We start from the raw sequence: 21,660 nt of genomic DNA, 5'->3' as shown, positions 1-21,660 counted from the left end.
TGAAGTGCTGTGGCTCCTAACCAAGAGGTCGGCAGTTCATATCCACCAGGCGCTCCTTGGAAACTCTATGCGGGCAGTTCTACTCTGTCCTATAGGGTTGCTATGAGTCATAATCGACTTGATGGCAGTGGGTTACCCATATATCAATATGCCTATTCCCATCCCTTTTTGCTCAGACACTTGTTTTTACTTTGGTTGCGCTGTGCTCACTATATTCACATTCTCTGTCACTTTTCTCATCAAAAACAAGTCTCTGTGATCTAAAGCTTACTTTCACCAGCCCCCATTCCCCCTGGTAACCACCAAGAAATATTAGTCTCTATCGAGTCACTGTGAGTCGGAATCGACTTGATGGCAATGGGTTTGGTATTTTTTATATATATGTATATGTACATCTATTCTTGTCTTCTTACAAAAGGGGGATCCTACTATAGTTGTCCTTATATGCTTATTTCACTTGGCATTATGTCCTCCAGGCCCATCTATGTTATGATTCATAGACTTATCATTGTTCTTTATGATTGTGTGGTATTCCATTGTATGTAGGTACCACAATTTACTTACACTTTCATCTGCTGATGGGCACTTGGTTTGTTTCCACTTATTTGCTATTGTGAATAAAGCAGCAACGAATATAGGTGTGCATATGTCTATTCATGTCATTATTCTTTGGTCTCTAGGGTAGTGGTATTGCTGGATCACAGGGTAGTTCTATTTTTAATTTTTTGAACTTTTCCCACAGTGGTTGCACCATTTTAAAGTCCCACCAGCAGTGGATAAACGTTCAAATCTTCCTACATCCTCAGCAACTTTTTTTTTTTTAACCAGTGTCATTGAAGCCAGGGTAAGATGGTGTCTTCTTGTAGTTTTTATTTGAATCATGATCTTGAGCTCCTTTTCGTGTTTGTTGGCTGCTTGGATGTAGTGAAAGTTCTGTTCATATCCTTTGCCCAATTCCTGACTGCGCTGTCATTTTGTGGTTGAGTTGTTGCAGTATTCTATAAATTTTAGATGTGAGACCATTAGTGGATAAGTTGTTTCCTAAGATTTTTTCTCACTTTGTGTGTTGTCTATTTACCCTCTTAATAAAGTTTTTTGATACACAGTTTTTAATATTTATGAGGTCCCTTTTATCTATTTTCTCTTCTTCCGTTAGTGCATTTTTTATGTTTGTTATCCTATTTTCACAAGTGATTAAGTCCCATAGTTTCCTCCCTCCTCTTTTTCCAGGAATTTTATGATTTTAGGTTTAACATTTAGGTCTTTGATCCATTTTGAGTTAGTTTTTGTGTATGGCATCAGGTATGGCTCCTGTTTCTTTTTTGCTGGTGAATATTCAGTTTTGCCAGTACCATTTATTAAAGAGGCTGTTTCTGCCCCAACTGAATGAAATTTGACCCCTTGTTGAAAATCAGTTGTCCATAAATGGCTGTGTTTAATTATAAGTTCTCAATTCTATTCCACTGGTCTGTGTGTCTGTTGTTGAACCAAAACCAGGCTGTCTTGATTACAGTGGCTGTAGAGTATGATTTGATACCAGGGAATGTGAGGCTTCCTACTTTGTTTTTTGTTTTTTTTTTTGTAATTCAGTGTTGCTTTGGCTATTCAGAGTTTCTTGCCTTTCCATATAAACTTGGTCATTAGTTTTTCCATTTCAGTGAAGAATATTGTTGGGATTTATATCAGGATTGCATTGTATCTGTGGATTGTTTTAGGTAGAATTGGCATTTTCACTATATTAAGTCTTCCAATCCATGAACAAGGATTTTTCAGTCTTTCCATTTTAGTCCGTTGTAGTAATGTTTTATGATTCTCATTGTATAAGTCTTTTATGTCCCCGGTTAGGTTAATTCCTAGATATTTTATCAATTTGGAAACCCTGGTGGCGTAGTGGTTAAGTGCGATGGCTGCTAACAAAAAAGGTCAGTGGTTTGAATCCACCAGATACTCCTTGGAAACTCTATGAGGCAGCCCTGCTCTGTTCTATAGGGTCAGTATGAGTTGGAATTGACTTGACTGCAATGTTTTTTTTTGTTTATCCACTTGGGAGTTATTGTAAATGGTATCATTTTCTTGATTTCTTTCTCGGAGTATTCTCTGTTAGTGGAGAGGAACCCAACTGATTTTTGTGCGTTGACCTGGTACTCTGCAACGTTGCTAAACTCTTCCCTTAGTTCCAGCAGTTTTCTTGTGGAATCTTTAGGGTCTTCTATGCATAGAATCATGCCATCTGCAAACGGAAATAGTTTTACCTCTTCCTTTCTGTTTTGGATACCTTTTATTTCTCTTCCTTGTCTTATTATTCTGATTAAGACTTCCAGTACAATGTTGCATAAGATCGGTGATAATGGGCATCATTGTTTCATTCCTGGTCCAAAAGGGAAGGCTCTCAGCATTTCTCCATTACGTTTAATGTTGGCTGTTGGTTTTGCATATATGCCCCTAATTTTGTTGAGAAATTTCCCTTCTATTCCTAATTTGTTGAGAGTTTTTTCAGGAAAGGATTCTGAATTTTATGGAATTCTTTTTCTGAATCAATTGATACAATCATACGGTTCTTTTCCTTGGTTTTATTTCTGTGGTATGTTACATTGACCAATTTTCTAACTTTGAACCACCATTATAATCCCAGTATGAATCTCATTTGATTTTGGTGTATGATTTTTTTGATATGCTGTTAAAGTCTGTTGGCTAGAATTTTGTTGAAATTTATGCATCTATGTTCATAAAGGATAAAAATTTTTTTTTTTTTTTTTTTTTTTTTTAGGATATTGGTCTGTAATTTTCTTTTTCTGTGATGTCTTTGCCTGGTTTAGGCATCAGGGTTATCCTGTCTTCATAGAAAGAGTCTGGTAGTGTTCCTTCCTTTTCTATATTTTTGAAGAGATTGAGTAGGATTGATATCACCTCTTCTCTGAATGCTTGGTAGAATTCACCAATGTAGCATTACGGTCCTGGGCTTTTTTTTTCTGTAGGCAATTTTTTTATGACATTTTCAATCTCTTCTTTTGTAATGGGTCTTCTTAAATTTTCTAACTTTGTATTCGTTTGGGTAAGTAGTATATTTTTAGGAATTAGTCCATTTCATGTAGGCTTTCAAATTTGTTGGAGTACCATATTTCATAGTGATCTGTTATGATCTTCTTTATCTCTGTTGGATTGGTTGTAATGTCACTAATTTTGTTTTTTAATTTGGTTATTTGTCTCTTCTGATTTTTTTCTTTTATCAATCTAGCTAGTGGTTTGTCTATTTTATTGATCCTTTCAAAGAACCAACTTCTGGTTCTCTTGATTTTTTTCTATTGTTTTTCTTTCTCATTTATTTCTGCCCTGATCTTTATTATTTCCTTTTTTCTGATAGCTTTTGGATTCTTTTCCTCTTCGTTTGCTATTTGATAAAGGTTTAAGTTAATGGTTTTGGATCTTTCCCTTTTAATGTAAACATTTAGTTTTTGTGATTTTCCTTTTGCTGTGTCCAAAAGGTGTTACGCTGTTTTTATTTTCGTTTGATTCTAGCTATTTCTAATTTCACTTTTGATTTCTTGTATGACTCAATAGTTTTTTAGTAGTGTATTATTTACTTTCCATGTATTATTTTTTTTTTCCTTATTTTTCCTGTTGTTGATCTCTTGCTTCATATCATTATGGTCAGAAAATATGCTTTGCATGATTTCAATCTTTTTACATTTGTTGAGATTTGTTTTTAGTCCTAACATATGGTATATTCTGAAGAATGATCCATGTGCATTGGAGAAGAATTTTTATTGTTCTAATGCTGGGTGGAGTGTTATATATATATTTGTTAGGTCTAACTGGTTTATGGTTTTATTTAAATTCTCAGTGTCCTTAGTGATCTTCATTTGAGATCTGTCTATAATTGAAATTGGTGTTTTGACATACCCTACTATTATTGTGGAGTTGTCTATTTCTCCTTTCATATTATTAGTCAGTATTTGTTTCATGTATTTTTATGCATTGCTGTTAGGTGCATATATATTTATAATTGTTATGTCTTCTTGCTGGATTGACCCTTTTACTTAAAGTCTATTTTATCTGATATCTATATATGGCCACCCCTGCTTTTTCTTGCTTACTAGTTGCATGGAATATTTTTCTCTATCTTTTTATTTTCAGTTTTTTCTGTCCTTATGTCTAAGGTGTATTTCTTGTAGACAGCAAAAAGATGAATCTTTTTTTTTTTTTTTTAATCCATACTGCCACTCTCTGCCTTTTGCATGGGGTGTTTAGACTATTTACATTTAAGATTATTACCGAAAAACAAACTGTCTGCCTCACTCATTTTGCCATTTGTTTTCTGGGTATTTTGTATCTTCTTTGTCTTTTCATTCTGATTTTTCTGTTTTTGTTTGTATTTGGCTGCTTGTGATGAGCCTTTTTGCTTTTTTCTTTGTTTTCTTCTGAATTTTTTTTTTTCTCAGTGACTTCTTAGTGGTTACATTTTACAAGTTACAGTTGCAAAAGCATTTAACATATGAACAATAGTTAACGTACAACCTTAACATGTTAAATCTATTCCAGATATGCTCATCCCTTCCCCATTTCTGTTGATGTATCTCCATTAACATCAATATACAACCTATATTTGACAAGTTTCCTTTATAATTATTTCTTACAAACCTGATGTTGTATTGTTTGTGAGATTTAACTACTGAGTTTATTCACTGAAAATATCATATACTTGGTCTTTATGATTGCCCATGTTGTTGCATTTTTTGGATCTCTCTCTCTCTCTTATTTTTTATTTATTTTTCCCCAGTGTATAGCCATGAGTATTTATTTAATGCTCTTGCCCTTCCATTTGGAGTACTACCTTGATTAATACTTGTAAAGCTGGCCCGGTAGTAGCAAATTCCCAGAGTTTCCGTTTGTTTCTAAATGTCTCGATGTCTCCCTCATTTCTGAATGTCAGCTTTGCTGGGTAAAGAATTCTTGGTTGGCAATTGTTTTCATTCAGGATTTTATATACGTCTCTCCACTGTCTTCCAGCTTCTACGATTTCTGGGGAGAAATCCAAATTGATTCTTATGAAAGAGACTTGGTATGTTATATTGTGTTTTTCTCTCTCTGATTTTAGAAATCTCTTCTTGTCTTTTGTTTTCAAAAATTTATTTAGGATATGGAGCAGAGTTGATCTTTTTATGTTTCTTCTAATTGGGGTTTATGAAGCTTCCTCTGTTTGCAAGCTTAGTTCTCTGTTCAAGACTGGGAAATTCTGATTAGGTCTTGGAAAATTGTCTCTATGCCTTTGTTGCTTTCATGATGCTCTGGGATTCCAATAATTCTAATGTTAGATTTCATAATTGAATCCCATGTTTGTAATTGGTTTGCTCACTTTTCTCTCAAGACTTTATAAATTCAGTTATTTTGTCTTCTAATTCATTTATTCTATCTGCTGAAGTATTATCTTGGCCTGCTGTCCCTGCAGTTCCTCCTGGTCCTAGTGCCCATTCTTCTCATGCCTCAGTGAGATTCAGAAACCCTCTCTCACAGCACCATGGTCTCCTTTCACCCTGTCCCAATATCGTGGCCCATATACTCCCATAACCAACCTGTGCTGCATTAAAAAAATAATCAGGCTACAGCTTCCTCAGATTAGCAACTTTTCTGTGTTCCCAGTTTGGGGTGTTGTGATGAGCGAGTGCTCCAGATGTTAGCAAGTAGGTTCTCCCAGCTTCTGTGGTATCCCTGTTCCTCCGATATCCCCCGCTTCTGGACTCAACCCAACTCTCCCATGCCTCAGCTGGCATCTGGAGTTCTGAGATCTGTGTGCACTTGTTTTTATTCTTTGTTCAGTGGGTTAGTTGCTGGGAGAGTAAATGGGACCATTTATTCACTTCACTATCTTGTTTTGCCCTCCTCACATTGGTCATTAATTTAGTTCTTTAAATAAATCTTGCTTTTTTTCTGTCTCCGGGCGTTTGTCAGACTATTCACTTTGTCTATGAACACCTCTTGCTCTACCCACCTCTTTACCTGGTTAGTGCGCACACATTCTTTAGTATCAGATAATATTACTTCCTCAGGAAAGCATTTCCAACCTACAAAAACCAGATCATGTCCCCTGGTTATACTGTCTCATAGCAATTGAGATTTATCCCAATTTGTAATTATACATTTGAGTGACAAAAAAAAAATCTATCTTCCCAACTAGATGGTAGTTTCATGAAGCAGAGTTAATGTAATGCCTAAAATGTTAACTACTGTATCTCCAGCACCCACCACATTGTAGAGGCATGTAGGGAATTTTTATCTAATCAATAAATGAATAATTCAATTCTGAGTTTAGCTCATTGAGTAGCAAATTGTGAAAGGAACATGACCATTTGGGAGTAAAAAGTAAATTTAAGAATTCAGAATATGAAGAAAAATTTAGGAAATGGAATACCTGATAACAAATTGTTATATAGTATGTTAATTACTATATTTTTTTATGTTAATTACTACGTCAAAGGTAAGATTAGTTTCTCTTATTTGAGATAAAAATGAAAATGAGAGGAAGTAACTGGCTTGTCCACACATTTCTTGGAGTTATATTCATTTATACTTACTAATTACATTATTGTTATTGGAGGGTATTTTTTATTTTTGTAGTGTTTAGCCTACACTAACAAAAACACAAAATGCATTGCCATTGAGTTGATTCTGACTCATAGGGACCCTATAGGACACAGTAGAACTGCCCCATGGGGTTTCCAAAGCTGTAAATCTTTACTGAAGCAGACTGTCACATCTTTCTCCCACAGAGTGGCAGGTGGCTTCAAATCACCGACCTTTTGGTTAGCATGTGAGCTCTTAACCACTACACCACCAATGTTCCTTCGTTTGCTAACAAACACCCCCAAAATCCTGTTTCATGCATTTTAGAGACTGATAAATCTTTGAGGATAAAATTTTAAAGGGCATTGAATTCTAATTATGTTTTTATTTCTAAATTCTTTAAAACGTCAAATGCTTATAGGTCATAATTCTAGCCAGTGCCCTTTTGTGATCAAGTTTTTTCAAACTCAAGACTGTAAAAACAGTAAGATGGTTATGAAGACCTGAACTTCAAAGTCAGCCATCTGCAGAGTCTGCGGGTATAATTTTTAGGGTAGGTGGAGGCAAAATCAACCCTACATTTATACCCTCATAGCCTGATCACCCCACCCCCAATATATACAATCACCTCAAATTTGTACAATTAGACACAGATTAAAAATTCAGGTAGAAAATTAGTAGGTGAGTTCTAGCTGCATGTCTTTGTGAACCTAAATCAGCATGTCTAAAAGACTAATGACAGTTTAACAGCAAATTAGTAGACATTACACAACATCTAATATTTTGAATGTATTTTCATTAAGCTCATGTCCAGCCATATTTATTAATCTTAATCATACCTATTTATCACGAGGTTTGGATTTATTTTCAAAACTGTGTAGATTTAATATGTGCCAAGGTTACAAGTTTCCTTTTTTAACGTTCTCCTAAAACATTTACCTGGAAAAGTATTACTCCATCCCGCATGTCTAATTCAAAGCAAAGTTTGGTCATCACAAATTTATGTTTCCTTCTGCTCTACATTTCAGAACATACTTATTTTTTTTTAATGATATTATTATGAGAACAATATCTTATCAAAAACAACAACAACAACAACAAAGAGGAGCCTAAATTCCTCTTCACAGGACGAATTTATAATAGGTTATTTGACTACCTATCTTCTCCATTATGACTTGAACTGGAGGGAGAGAGGGGGGCAGGGAAAGAGACAGAGAGAGAGAGAGAGACTGGCTCATCAGTCAGTTTTCCTTCTTATCTAAAGGTAACAGTTTCCACAGAAATTCAATTTCCATGAAATCTGGTAGACTGCTCAAATGTAACTGGTAAACCAGTTGCCATCCAGTAGATTCCAGCTCATGATGACCCTATGTGTGTCAGAGTCAAATTGTGCTCCATGGGGTTTTCAATGGTTGATGTTTTTTGGAAGTAAATTGCCCGGCCTTTCTTTCAAGGGACTTCTTGGTGGACTCATACTGCCAACCTTTTATTTAGCCACCAAGTGCATTCATCATTTGAAGTATCCAGGGACTCCTGTTTAAAAATTTAGATGTAACAAAAACTGCTTTTAAGAAAAGCTTATCATGAAATGTAATGAATAAAGTCATTCATTCTTACATGCATTTATTGGGCTTATTAATTTAACAAACACTGAGTACCTACTATTCTTCAATCAGTGAAAGAAAAACCGCAACACCTGATGAAGAATGGAATCAAGTAAATCAATTACAACGATGTATAATGAGTTCTACAAAAGAGGTATGGCTCAGATGATGAAGAGGTTTAGGTGTCAGGTCTTCAGTATTGAGCTGGTCCTGAAACAACTTTGGAAAGATTTCTAGAAAATTTGACTATTGAACTCAGTCTCGAAGGTTGGATAGCATTTTGCTATGTGGGAAGTAGGAAATGGGAGTGTTGGTGGAAGATATAATTCCTGCAAGAGTCTGCAATGTGTAAAAAGCAATAGTGGCATATTGCTTAGAACTACTGAAGTGAAGCTTAGTATGTCTGCAGAGAATATGGAAGTGATAATTTGTAGCTTGAGTAAAAAAAGGGACAGGTTATGAAAAGCTTTGTCTGTTATTTGGATTTTATCCTGAAAAAAAAAAAAAAAATGTGAAACCGCTGATGATTTTGATCTCATTTGTGTTTTAGAAAGAACATTCTGGGAAAGCATGTGGAGGCTGAATTAGAAGGAGACAAGAGACAAGACTCTTGTCTCAAAAGGCACAAGATGAGAAGACGCTGAACTAAGACAGGTGAAAGCAGAGAGGGAAGCAGCTAGGTATTTTGGACCAGAGGACAGATGGATGTAGGCCACGACAAAGAAAAGAGTTTACAGGAGACAGAGTCTGCCACTGCCTTCATTTTTTTTTTTTTTTTTAGTATAGGAAATTGATATTAAGTAGGATGTTCCAACAAATTCACAGAATCAGTGATGGATAGATTCAACCATTAAAGCCAAAGCCTTCGATTAAATGGGATGCATACTATTAAAAAATAAAATAACAGCATGACTTTTATTATGTAAACTATCCAAATGTTTATTTTAAATTCCCATTTAAAATATTTTTGAGTAAAAATCTATACAAAAACAGATATACAAGGTTGAAGCAACTAGAAGCATGACCTACATACATATAAAAATGTACAGTCAAAAGTAAATTCAATACACAGTGGCATCACATTGCACCAAAATGTTATTCTATAAAAAAAGCACAAGCATAGAGTTTCCACCAGATGAAAGCACACTTATTTCATAGTATCTTACCACCTACACAATAGCCCATAAACACCATCTGGCAGTGTGATCGCTGCACCAGAGCTCTCCCCAGAGGGAAATCACTTAACTGTAGAAGAATCCATTTTATTTCACATACTACATGCTGGTACAGGCACCAGTGCCAGAGAGCCCCAAGAAACATAACACAATACACAAATGAAGGTCCCTTTGCACCATTCGTATTTTTGAAGTTAAATATCTTAGTACTCTGGTTGAAATGTGAAATGCAATGCAGAGAAGCAATTTTGCTCTTTAAGCTTTTATCAATCAGTCTAAGACACTGTATAAAATATGTGTAAAATATGCATAATCGCCTTTACCAAGTCTCATTATCACAATGCCAGAATGAAGAAGCCCCTCCAGAGATGAGGGTCATTTATGATACTGAGGATCACTGTTTCCAGCTGGATCTCTCAGTTGCTGTTTAGATGACCAGGCCACACCCACCATGCCCTTCAACTGTGGAACTGGTACAAGGTCATGACAAATGCATTCCAGATCCTAGTTCAAGGATATTCGTGGTCTCTAAATTGCAGTTTAAGCACAGATCAATGAGATGGCTGCCAGCATAAACCTTAACAGTAACCTTACTACCATTTTACCACTGGGCTGAATTGATTTTGTCCTCATAAGTTACTGACACTTGCCATACAATAGAAAAGGTATTTAAATACATAATACATATGTAATGGGTTAATGTGAACATACCCACGGTCATAAGAATTTTTCTACCCCTTTACAATTAGAAAAAGAAGTTATTGTGACTAGGTCACATATTAACACAAAGCTTTCAAAACCCATTTTTTATAAAGTAAATAAGGACTTACACATAAAGACATGGAAGATTCATGATGAGATGAGTTCTGAGTCAATAACTACAAACCATCTCTACCAGTGCATCGCTACCATCTAGTCCGTGCTGTGATAATGAAGACCCAAGCTCAATGAGATTTAGAGTCAAATCTTCGTCAGAAAAGTAGGACAAATTAAGTTTACTAAGCATTGAGTACAAGAGGCAATTTGTCGTGCCTTTTCCTGGCTTGTGCTTTTTAGGAAACCACAGGGAGACAACATTCAGCGTGACATAAATGCAACCGCGTGTTTGTGCGCCCGTGTGGCACAGGGAGAAGACAGTGCGCTTCACGGTTCTAATCAACGTGTTCTTAACACACCTGATGCTCATATTTGCAAAGTTCTCAAAATGTTGAGAGGTACTAGTGACAATTCATTAGTTATCATTGTGCTGCAATCCATCTAAAAAGAGATTGAAATTTGGGGCCAATGCCTGTGTTCCAAACAACCAAGTTTTAAAGGCGAAGTATATCTTAATAGTACTATGGGTTCTAGACAACATCATCAGAAAATTACGTGGTATGCCACTTTCTGAACAAGGATACAGGCAGTTCTTGAGTTACAAATGCCCAATTTACATACAACCCATTGTGACAAACCAACCCCTGTAAAGCCTATTACGTAAAAAATTTGAGGTGCATACAAGGGTTCATAATAACAAATGGGCACTACTTTGCAACACTCATCAAAATATTATTATTATTACCGTTTATCATGTTAAAAATGTTTTAGTGTACCTGGAAGCATTTCTTTAATGTTTTTTATGCATAGAAAGGTACACTACATACTATATACTAAGTGACATTAGATACAAACCGTACCTGATTGTTCTGAATTACATACACATTCGACTTAAAGACAGACTTATGAAGAGAACTCATTTGTAATCCAGGGACTGCCTGTAATGCCAAAATCAGAACCCAGGTTTTAAGATAGACATATTAAAAGTTTAGTTCCAGGTTTATAACAGTAGTTATAACATTCGCAAGGAAAAACTATTAAGTAACACTTTTCTTTCCAAATAAATTAAGAGTATCAAAAAATCTTACATTAAAAACAAACAAAAAAAAAACACTACTTAAAATATTTGGAGCATTCTTGTAGTTTGTGCAATAATAGTAGCTATATTGTTTTGTTTTGCTTTCAAAGCAATAAAAAGCTACGATGTGGTAGTGTTTGAAATAATTGCTATACACAGTATTTCAATGTAGATCATGACTTCTGTTATAAACATACATTCATGTGAAACAATCTGTTTTTTAACTTCCCCAAAGTATTTTTCTATCTTAATATAACATTCCTTTTTTTTTTTTTTTTTTTGTCTAGCTTTCAACATAGTCTCTGGAGGTTTCAATAGGACTTTACAGGTAACAGGACTCAGTAAGCAGACCTTCTAATCAATAAATTAATTCACTTGAAAGTCACACTTTTTTGTTTGTTTAAATCAGTAGTGTATGTACCAGGAGGAAAAAAGAAGATATGTGCACTTTCAAACCAGTGTGACCATCTGTATTGTTCTCAGACGTCTAATGGTCCACAGTTTCTGGAGAGAACTGTTATCTGTAAAACTGCAAAGGCCGTTATTGATACTGTAAATGTACCCTGATCCAAGTAGGTGGATATACACACGTAACAGATAGCTATTTGCAGACCATGACCAAGCTCCGTTAAACCCCACGGTAACAAGAGGAGGGGCACTGGGAGAGATTCCCAAGAAGGTAACCTAAATGGTAGATTCACATCAAGAAAATGTGCACAATTTTATAGATTCAAATTTAAATTCAAAGACTCACTTCCTACCTTAAGGACACAGTGTCAAAAAATACAAAATAAGACAAAAGAAGTCAGATGCATTCAAAGAAAACAGAGAAGTATCTCAAAATATCAAGTTAACATTGTTATGAGGTCGTACGGAAGGACAATATCTCACAAAATCTGGAAAATGAAGACCTTTCCATGAGACCATGGAAATCTGTGAATCTACACAAGATCTAAAAAGAGACCAAACATTGATTTTTAGATGTTGATTAATTTGAAAATGTAACAAAAGGAACCTCCCCAAATCAAGAATATTAAAATATACACTACTAATAAATTACGATCTACCTAGAAGACATCCTTTTAGGTATTACAGATGCTGAGATAAACCAGTAGCTTTCTGGGTGACTCTAACTGACGGTGACCCTGTGTGAACGGTTCCACAGGGGTTTCATGGCTGTCATCTTTAAGAAGCAGATGACCAGGACTTTGTAATGAGGTACCTCTGGGTGGGTTGGAAGTGCCAACCTTTTAGTTAGCAGCCAAGCACTTGGCCATTTGTGCCACTGAAGGACTATGCTGAGATAAAGATACTGTTTATGGAAAAATTACTTTAAAAATACATGTACGTAATAATTCTTTTACATAGATACATAATGTAAACAGAAGCTGTCAAGATGACTCATTACCTAATCTAACTTATATCTACCATGAACTTCTTGCCAGTTTTATGATGCCATGCTTTAACTCCAGACTTTGATGGGTTAGAAAAATGAAATCTAACTCTGTAAACAGTATCAGCACCAAACTACTGCATTCTATCTAAGGGAAAATGAAGCAAGATTATATTTGAGAAAAATTTCAAATTTCTTGAGTCAACTGCACTCAAATCCCAAATCTCTCAATATTTCTTTCCAAACTAAGTGAAAGAGCTACAATTGAAATATTGCTTATTGTTCTTCTGTTATGCAGAACTAAAACTACCTTCTTATATATTACCTAATATTAACTATGGAAAAAGCACTTACGTATAGATACTTCAGCTAGCTTTCAATTTTCTTATTTAAAAATATACCTTACAATACCCCACACTTAAAAGTAATGGGAATTATTTTATCTTACTCACAGGGGCTGATGCAGGTTTCGTAGGGCCAAAATGTATACAATTTTGTTCATCTTACTTCAATAGAAAATAATACAAAACACCTAACGTAAAATTAAGTACAGGACCGTGGAAAGGGCACATCTAAGAGAGGGGCATTGAAGCTTAAGCTTCACTAGCTTGTCAGTATGTCCACCTACACACAGCAGAAGACTACCTTTATGTTTCTCTATGTTCTGTAATAAGTTACATCAAAATGCTGTTACCTCCAGTAACATAAATTAGTACCTATCATTTCCTGCTACTCTGACCTTCAGTTTTCTATCTTTTCATAACTTATATCTCAATTATAAAATAGATCAACTTTAACAAAGGTCAAACATGCTCCCTTTCTTAGTTGGCATTACATTCATCTGCAAAAAGAGATAAAATAATGAGTTTCCTGAAGACTGACTACAGTTCATGAAGAAAGCTGTTGAGTTATTTAATTATACTCCTGTTAACCATCTGTTGATGTATCAAATAGCAACTGGGGAAACAATTTTACCAGACATGTAAGATAATCTGGAAATTTATCTGCACGTGTGTATTCTAGTGCTAATATAACGTAATAAGCTGTCTTAATTTGGGACCAGCAGAGGTGGGAGAATTACAGGTGCAAGTGCACATACGTGTGTGTGCGTGCTCATACATGTCTGTGCGCGTGCACACCTAACACTGATGTGTCGATGTGGGGTCTTTTTCCAGGACAAATCTTTAATCCTCTGAATGAAGACAATAATAGGATTTACTTATAGCTGACCAAACCACCATGTGTAATTGTCCAGTATTATTCCACTGAGGAAACTAATCTAATACATAAACTAATAATATAAATAATCTAATATTTAAAAATGGTATCAAAACAGCACTGTGAGGTAAATATTTACTGCAAATATTCATAATTATTTAAGAAGAACTAATCTATTTTTTAAAATAAAATTGTGTTTTAGCTTTGAAAGTCTTTACTAGATCTATTTAAATCATCATTATTTAGACTCCGTGTGCCTACAACAGGCAGAACATTTGAAAAAAATATATTAGTTGTCTTAAACTGTAGTGGCCACATTTACTTTTTGTGTTATGATAAACTCAATTATATAAACATTTGAGTATGCACACTGGTATAAGTGTAGCATATAAAATTTTTCATATGCTAAAACATATATATATAAATGTGCCTTTCCAAATGTATTAGAAAAATTTCAGCTACTATAAAAATGTACACATATATAAAAGTATGCAGGAGAGTTTTTGAACTAGAATATGCTCTAAACCAAAAAAACCAAACCCATTGCTGTCGAGTCGATTCCAAATCCTGGAAACCCTGCAGGACGGAGTGGAACTTCCCCATAGGGTTTCCAAGGAGCAGCTGGTAGATTTAAACTGTTGATCTTCTGGTTAGCAGCTGAGCCCTTGACCACTGTGCCACCAGGGCTCACGCTACCATTATGAACCAAAATTATGAATACTGATTTCCTGGTTACAAAAACTCCGTGTCTTGTCATGATGTGCCCTAAAAATAAGCTGAAGCACAACTAACCTCCATTGCTTTCTTTTTATATTACTGACTGAATATCTGGCTGGTTAAAATGGCATCACGATGGCATTAGAAATTTAAAAAAAAAAATCATTTCTAAAATTGGTAGAAAGAGTGATACATAGTCTAGTTAATGTGCACAGTGATAGATTCAAAGAGATTAAAAAACAAAAAAGCCATTACTGTCAAGTCGATTCCGACTCATAGCGACCCTACAGGACAGAGTGGAACTGTACCATAGGGTTTCCAAGGCTACAAATCTTTATGGAAGCAGGGTGCCACATCTTTCTGCTGTGGAGTGGCTGGTGAATTCAAACCAGTGACCTCTGGGTTAGCAGTAGAGCTCTTACACAGTGCACCATCAGGGCTCTTTAAAGAGATACTAGAAACCAGAAATTAAAAAAATAAATAAATTCTTTATAGATTCTTTCAAAAATCCTCATTTTCAAATGGACAAAAATTAAAGGATGAAAAAGACTCTAGCCATAACGAGACATTTACTCTGAGATGTATATAAATAATAGTTAACAGATGTCATCGTTCTATTACTTTCATTTGAAAATTCCACAATATATTCTCACCCTCATATAAAAACACCTGCCTGAAGACACACACTCATGGACAGTTTCTCCTTATTCCAATGAATTGTTATCTGTTATCTCTTTTCCAAGCTGAATGATAATTAAGGTGTGGAAATTACTGACAAAGACTAGATACAGAAGTGGAAAATTTTTAGAAACCTCGGTTGTAAATCTTATTTAGCTGTAACATTTCTTTATGAATTCTTACCTAAATATATGCATTTTCCTAATTGATCTGCACAGTTTTATCTGCAGGGATATTTTAACAGAATGTAAAATATATAAAGGAAATGCACAAACTGTCAAAATTCATCTCCCAGTCAAAATAGTTATAAAATTTAAAAAATGTACATCAGAATTACAAACATTGAATATAGATGATTATCATGATGGACATAATACTTTGGGCATGTTCTTTCTTGGTGATTTTTCTCATGCTGATGTTAAAAGTTGAAGATTAAAAAAATGTACATATTTAGATCTATTTTTCAAGTGATAAATTATTAGTGAAACAGGTAGTTTTTCTGAAGAAGGTTTAACGCCAAACTGACTATTGCTCTCGGAAAAGACAGTGTTTGTTATATCCTTTCCTAATCAAATTCACTGACATGAAAACAAAATAGCACGTAACAATGGACTTCCTGATAATTAAGGAAAACATGTAATATATACTTATTAGATTATAATAAATTTCAAGGATTTTTATTTACGTACATTTCCTGGGTTTCTCTCATAAACAAGAACCCCTGGAGGCTCTCCTTTAAGAGAACCAGGCATTTTCCCTCACTCCTTTGTTCAAAATGCTCTGCATATAACCCATTAAAAAGATAAGAAATATCTAAATTGGTGTGTCTGTATAGCAGAAATACTGTAATACCAATGTAAAGTAAATTTCTTTCTTCCTCGCCATGATGATGACTTCTGCTTTTTCCTCCCAGAAGGATAGAAAACACTTTTCACAGTATAGCTATCTACAGTATGTAAAATAATTTTTACTAAACCCATGTATACAAAATATATCTCAGTCTTCAAACTGAAGCTTCTCAGCCCTGATAAGATGATCGTTAATGTGAGTGTCCATTCCCTTAGTCTTCTTCCCCAACCCCACCAAGCAGGCATCAGCGACTCTCAGAAATTATATGAACTTCTGGTGCAACTGCGTATCAGCTTCCTATAACTACACATTGTTGTATCTAAATTTCTTAGAAACCAGTTTGAATACATTATAAGACATAGATAGGAATAACTGACTCCTTTAGGCCATCACCAAAGTTTGAAATTCTCTAGATTTCCAGAAAATGATGTAAAGATCCATGCTGTGTTTCTGCCCTTGGGCAGAAATAAGGCTGGGTTGCCCAGGATCAGAAAGCATTAGTTCACAATTCATGACAATCTTCTTCTGGTACAACCTCCAGTATAATTTGCAATGTTCTAGTTATTTTGTCTATGAAAAAATAAAGAAGAGAAGTTAGAAATGCACAGAAATGAGAAATGCAGAAAAACAGCAAAATGTGAATTATCTGGGTCAAATACTGAAAACACACCACCACATATTTCATTCAGCACGTTCAAAAATGACTTACTTTATTAGAATCCTATCATGCTCAATTAATTTATCTATCACTTCTGTAACTTTCCATGATGGCTTTTCAGCAAGAATATATTAATATTTTGTATACAAATAAGGGCTTTTATTCATGACTCAATAGACTGAAAATATTTTGAGACAATAGGGCCAAGATATAAATAAATTTTCAAAAACAAATTTTATATTCAATTTAGTTTGTTGTTTTTGCACCTACAAGGTTGCAATCAATTGCTCAGTAAATTCGAGAGCAGAATCAGAATACTATTTCCAGTCTCAAATGAGTGGTATATTATTGAGCTAATCCTCTTATCTCTCAGGGCCTCATTTGCCTCGTCTGTAAAATGAGGGGCTAGGACTAGATTAGAAACCCTGGCGGCGTAGTGGTTAAGTGCTATGGCTGCTAACCAAAGGATTGGCAGTTCGAATCTGCCAGGCGCTCCTTGGAAACTCTACGGGGCAGTTCTACTCTGTCCCATAGGGTCGCTATGAGTCGGAATCGACTCGACGGCACTGGGTTTTGTTAGGACTAGATCAGTGGTTCTCAAAGTGGTTCTCAAAGGTTCTCCCTGGAACCACAGCACTAGCATTACCTGAGATATTAAAAACGCAACTTCACAGGCTTTACCTTAGACATACTGAATCAAAACCTGAAGGTGGGGCCCAGGAACCTGTGACTGATACTCACTAATGTGTAGGAACCACTGGACTAGATTATTCTTAAGTCGTTTTATCTCAACAGTCCTAGAATTCTGTGATCTCGGTTTCTAGGTATGCTAGTTCTTGTTTACCTCTTACTTTTGTAGTCAATCCCTATAGAACTTCTACACGCTGCCACTCACCTTGGAACACCCTAGAGCTTGAGCTCAGGATGGTTTTATACTCAAAGCATCTTTCACCCAGATATAAAATCTTTCTCCTCATTTATGATTTGTCACCTGTAATAGCCCCTCCCAAGCAATACTCAATGCCCCTAAAATTTTGTATTTTTCATCCTTTAAAGCAGGCTTTCCCAAGGAGGCTTTTCCTCACCCCACTAGTTTTTATAGTCTACATTAATTACAAACGGCTCAGAACAGCACTGGCAAGTGGTAAGCCTTTTGTAAATGTTCCTGAAAAGAACTGTATTTTGTCACAGCCCACTCCTCATACTGACATGTAAGCGGAGCACAGGGGAGCACTCAAGAGCAATTAAAGCCCATGTTTAGGGAAAAGGGAATTGCTAAAATCATCCCATAAAAATAGACTTTGGAGGGAAAAGTTAATACCAATCAATAGTAAGGAAGATGTGGCTTTTGTAGTCAAATGAGCTAGCAGGTTGAAAAGCAGGTGGTCTTAAGCATCTTCCCTTGTTGAATGCAAAGCAGTGGGATTAAAGAGATCCTCTCCAGTACTTCCTCTCTGGAGAGGTCCTGCCACAGCCTTCTGAACTTATCTCCACAAAGACTGCTTTCCTTAGGCAACATCTGCTCCTCATGCCCAACACTAAAGTCATGTCCAAAAGCGCCTTTCTCTACTCTGGGACTCTCAGACCTTTGCTTTCTTAGACATCTTGTTCTCCATTTCACCACACTGCATAGGTTCCAGACAAATGGAGAGCAACTTAGATCTCCTTGCTTTCTTAGAGTGTTATTTTCCTCCTTAAAGCCTCCATTTGGACCCTCTATTCAGCAGCTTCTGGTCCTGCACACCCAGCCCTTCCTCTTTCACCATGTTTCATCCCCTGTTGACCACCTCCCCTGTGGCTTTCTCATGCCCTCTCCTGAGATCTCAAGATTTGAATAATTTTCATCACAATGGAGGTTTCTTCAAGGTGACTGATTTTGGCAAGTAAGTAATTACTAGAACCATACCAAATTTCCTTCTAGGGTATGTAGAGCAGTGGGATCATACGAAGGTGCTCCACAGAGCCAAGCAAGCTTTCTGCTTGCCTGTGAAAACTGCACAGTATGCACATCACGTCCACGTCCATGCTGACATAAGGCTTCTGGCTTTGGGGACAATCAACCTCCTGATACTGCTTCTTTAGATAGATTCATTTGAACCGATGGTCTTGTAGCTTACATTTGGTATAAGCTACAAGACCAAATAGGAATACTGGTGTTTTTAGCTTTACCTTTCTTGTTCAGTCAGTAGTTGTTCTTGAAATAAGTTGGAACAACAACTGATCTTGCAAAATCAGGCTTACCCAACCACACCTGATACAAGGGTAGGAACTGCAGTAGCTGAAACTGAAAAAGCTTGTGAAGTATTAGCACAAAGCCAAGCCGCCCAGGAAGACAAAATAAGAATAAAACCCACTGCCGTCGAGAAAGGATTCAGTCTTTCCACAGGCATGGTCTCATGCTATCCTTAGAATGAAGATAGTTTGGGTCTCAAAATAATGTAGGTACGCTTAATTAATTAAAAATGTAGTCTTTGTGAAAAGCCTATCACATGCATTAGCAGGTTTTCAGCAACGTATCATAAATGAAGTCTGCGGAATCACCATGTACAAAAATGGGTTACTGTCATTCTGCTGGTGTTGTCGGTATTATTTTTTTTCTATACAAAGATTTTGTTTAAAGAATCTCCTCCCTGTTTCTCCTTGAGCAAGATGGACCAGCCTCCAGCCACCCCTTCACTCTGCCATGACAGCATTTGGCCAGTAAATAGAGGCAGCCAAGTAGAACGCAAGCCTGGGCTGGAGTTTGCTGGGTTTTGCTACCTCTATGTATTTAAATCTGTCACTAGGGCATCTTCCCCTTTTCCTTGTGTGAGAAGCTCGTGTTTCTAAAAATAAATAAATAACCAGAAGAACTAACCACTCTGTCACAGTTGGAAGAAAAAAAAAAAATTTCTATGCGTCTAAGTATTCCCTTAAGAGCACACTTTCTTTTCAACCTAGGAACGCTATCAAACAAAACATGGTTCAATACTGGCATCCTGTGGCCACAGAAATTCATCAAATCTCTGAAAAATCTCAGACTCCAGTTCAGAACATTCCCTGGCTATAGGTACTAAGCAGCCGTCCACCATCTCCTGTCTGGTAAACTCTCCTTCTTCACGGAAGCACCCTAGGTAAGATATATTTTGATAGATTATCATTTTCAAAGGGCTAATCTGCTCATGTATCTTAGGGTAAAAATAAATGATAATAGAAAGGGTAAAGAATTTTACTAAACATAACAATATAGGCTGAAATCATTGAACAAACTCCTCCAAGCAAAGGCTCTCTTGGCCTCCAAGTTCACACTGAGTTTTTCTCTAACAACAAAGAGGTAGTCACATATGGGCAGGAGGTAGTTCAGGACTCTATGGGGGCCTTTGTTGTGTGTGTGTCTGTGTGTAAGTGTTTTGTTTTGGCCAGAGGCGAGGAAAATACTTGCTATTGCAGCAATAAATATTATGAATTTTCTTTATTTTACTACGAGAATGCTGCCTAAGAGGAAAATCAAACAAAATTATGGAGGATTGTTGCTTTTTGCTACGCACTTGGAAGGCAGCTATAAAGATAAAGAGTTACAATGATTGCAGTTTAAAGGCACAATTGCCATGCTCCCTGGTAAGACTTAAGGGCATTTCTGAGAACCAAATAACCATTATGGGACTAACACATTGCTGCTAGTTTCACAAATGGCTAACACTAAATTTGGAGGCCTTGTAGATGTTCAGAACATCCTTAGAGACAAAAAAAAATAGCAAAAAAAACTTTAAAATTACATGAGTATGAAAAGACATCAAAATAAGACCATGCATGAAAACTGCTAGTTGGTATACACGGATAAAGAAATGGTAGAAAACACAGACACACACATGAGAAACAGGAGAGAACTTTTAGCTTTGGCCGACCACAGGCAGGAGGAACAAAATACCTACTAAATGTGGTAGAACAATGACCTTGCACTATCATCCGCTTCCTTCTCATTCATGTCCAGTTCTAAGGCTAACCACTCTTTCTACCTAAATTCCCTTGGTTTTCCCTGGTGCTCAGGGGCTTTACCTGCCTCTAGCTAGGATCAGAGATAGAGACAGATGACACAATGATGAGCACCAATTTATCCTACCCCACCTTGGTAATAAATAAAGCCACCCTGATGGTAAATATTGTTTAAAAAGACTTCCTCCACCCCCCCAGAAAAGGCTCTATTTTTAATACCTATAACAGAAAAAAAATAAATAAATAAAAATATCCTATAGAAAATCAGTGTGACCTAATAAGAAACAGAGATTAAAAAATGTGTTCAGCAATCAGTATGTCAGCATTAGCCCTAAAGAACCTAGCTTGTACACTAACTCTTTTTTGGGGAATAGTGTTGCTAGCTGGAAAATAAAATACAGGTATAAATACTAGTATAACATCTAAAGATACCAAACACCAGTTAAAAGCTAATAAAGAGTAGTAACAAAACTCTAAATGATTGGCTTCTAAATGAGTTTCTGTAACACATTAGAGATCAAGTATGTGAAAAAAAAAATTTGCTTTCTTGTCTCTTTTTTTAGTAATACTAAGTTATTTATTAACAAATTTACCAGAAATCTCCCGGAACTTTTTACTTGGCTAGGCTATTTAAAATTAATTAAGTAAATTAAATATATTAAAACAAAAGAGAAGAAGAAAGTTTATATTCTAAACTAATAGTAGGGCCTTTCTGCGCTTCTGGAATAGATTTTTTACCTTTCTCTTCTATCAGGTACTCAATTTAAAAAGAGCATGGATCTTGATGTCCAGTAGACATGGGTTCAAATTATAGCACTATAGTATAAAATCTAAAAAAAAAACTAAAAAAAAAAAAAATCTGTACACTGAAAAATAAATTTTCCATCTCCCTGAGCCCTGGTTTCATTATCTGTGTGTGGGAATCACACCACCTCACACACAGA

General features: G+C 35.8%; 1 protein-coding gene across 2 annotated transcripts in view; it reads right to left on the bottom strand.

The window, feature by feature from the left end:
* Positions 1-2,722: 2,722 nt before the first annotated feature.
* Positions 2,723-21,660, bottom strand: part of SLC7A11 (solute carrier family 7 member 11) — a 100,907-nt gene continuing 81,969 nt past the window's right edge. For both annotated transcript variants that reach the window (XM_064285319.1, XM_003410369.4), the window contains one exon: positions 2,723-16,656. In XM_064285319.1, the coding sequence (XP_064141389.1) occupies positions 16,589-16,656 (68 nt within the window). In that variant the 3' untranslated portion in view covers positions 2,723-16,588. The remainder of the gene's footprint in view (positions 16,657-21,660) is intronic.

The sequence above is a fragment of the Loxodonta africana genome, chromosome 5 (assembly GCF_030014295.1).
Source record: "Loxodonta africana isolate mLoxAfr1 chromosome 5, mLoxAfr1.hap2, whole genome shotgun sequence".
Lineage (NCBI taxonomy): Eukaryota > Metazoa > Chordata > Mammalia > Proboscidea > Elephantidae > Loxodonta > Loxodonta africana.
The sequence above is the reverse complement of the archived record's forward strand: the minus strand, read 5'-3'. Positions and strand labels throughout refer to the sequence as shown.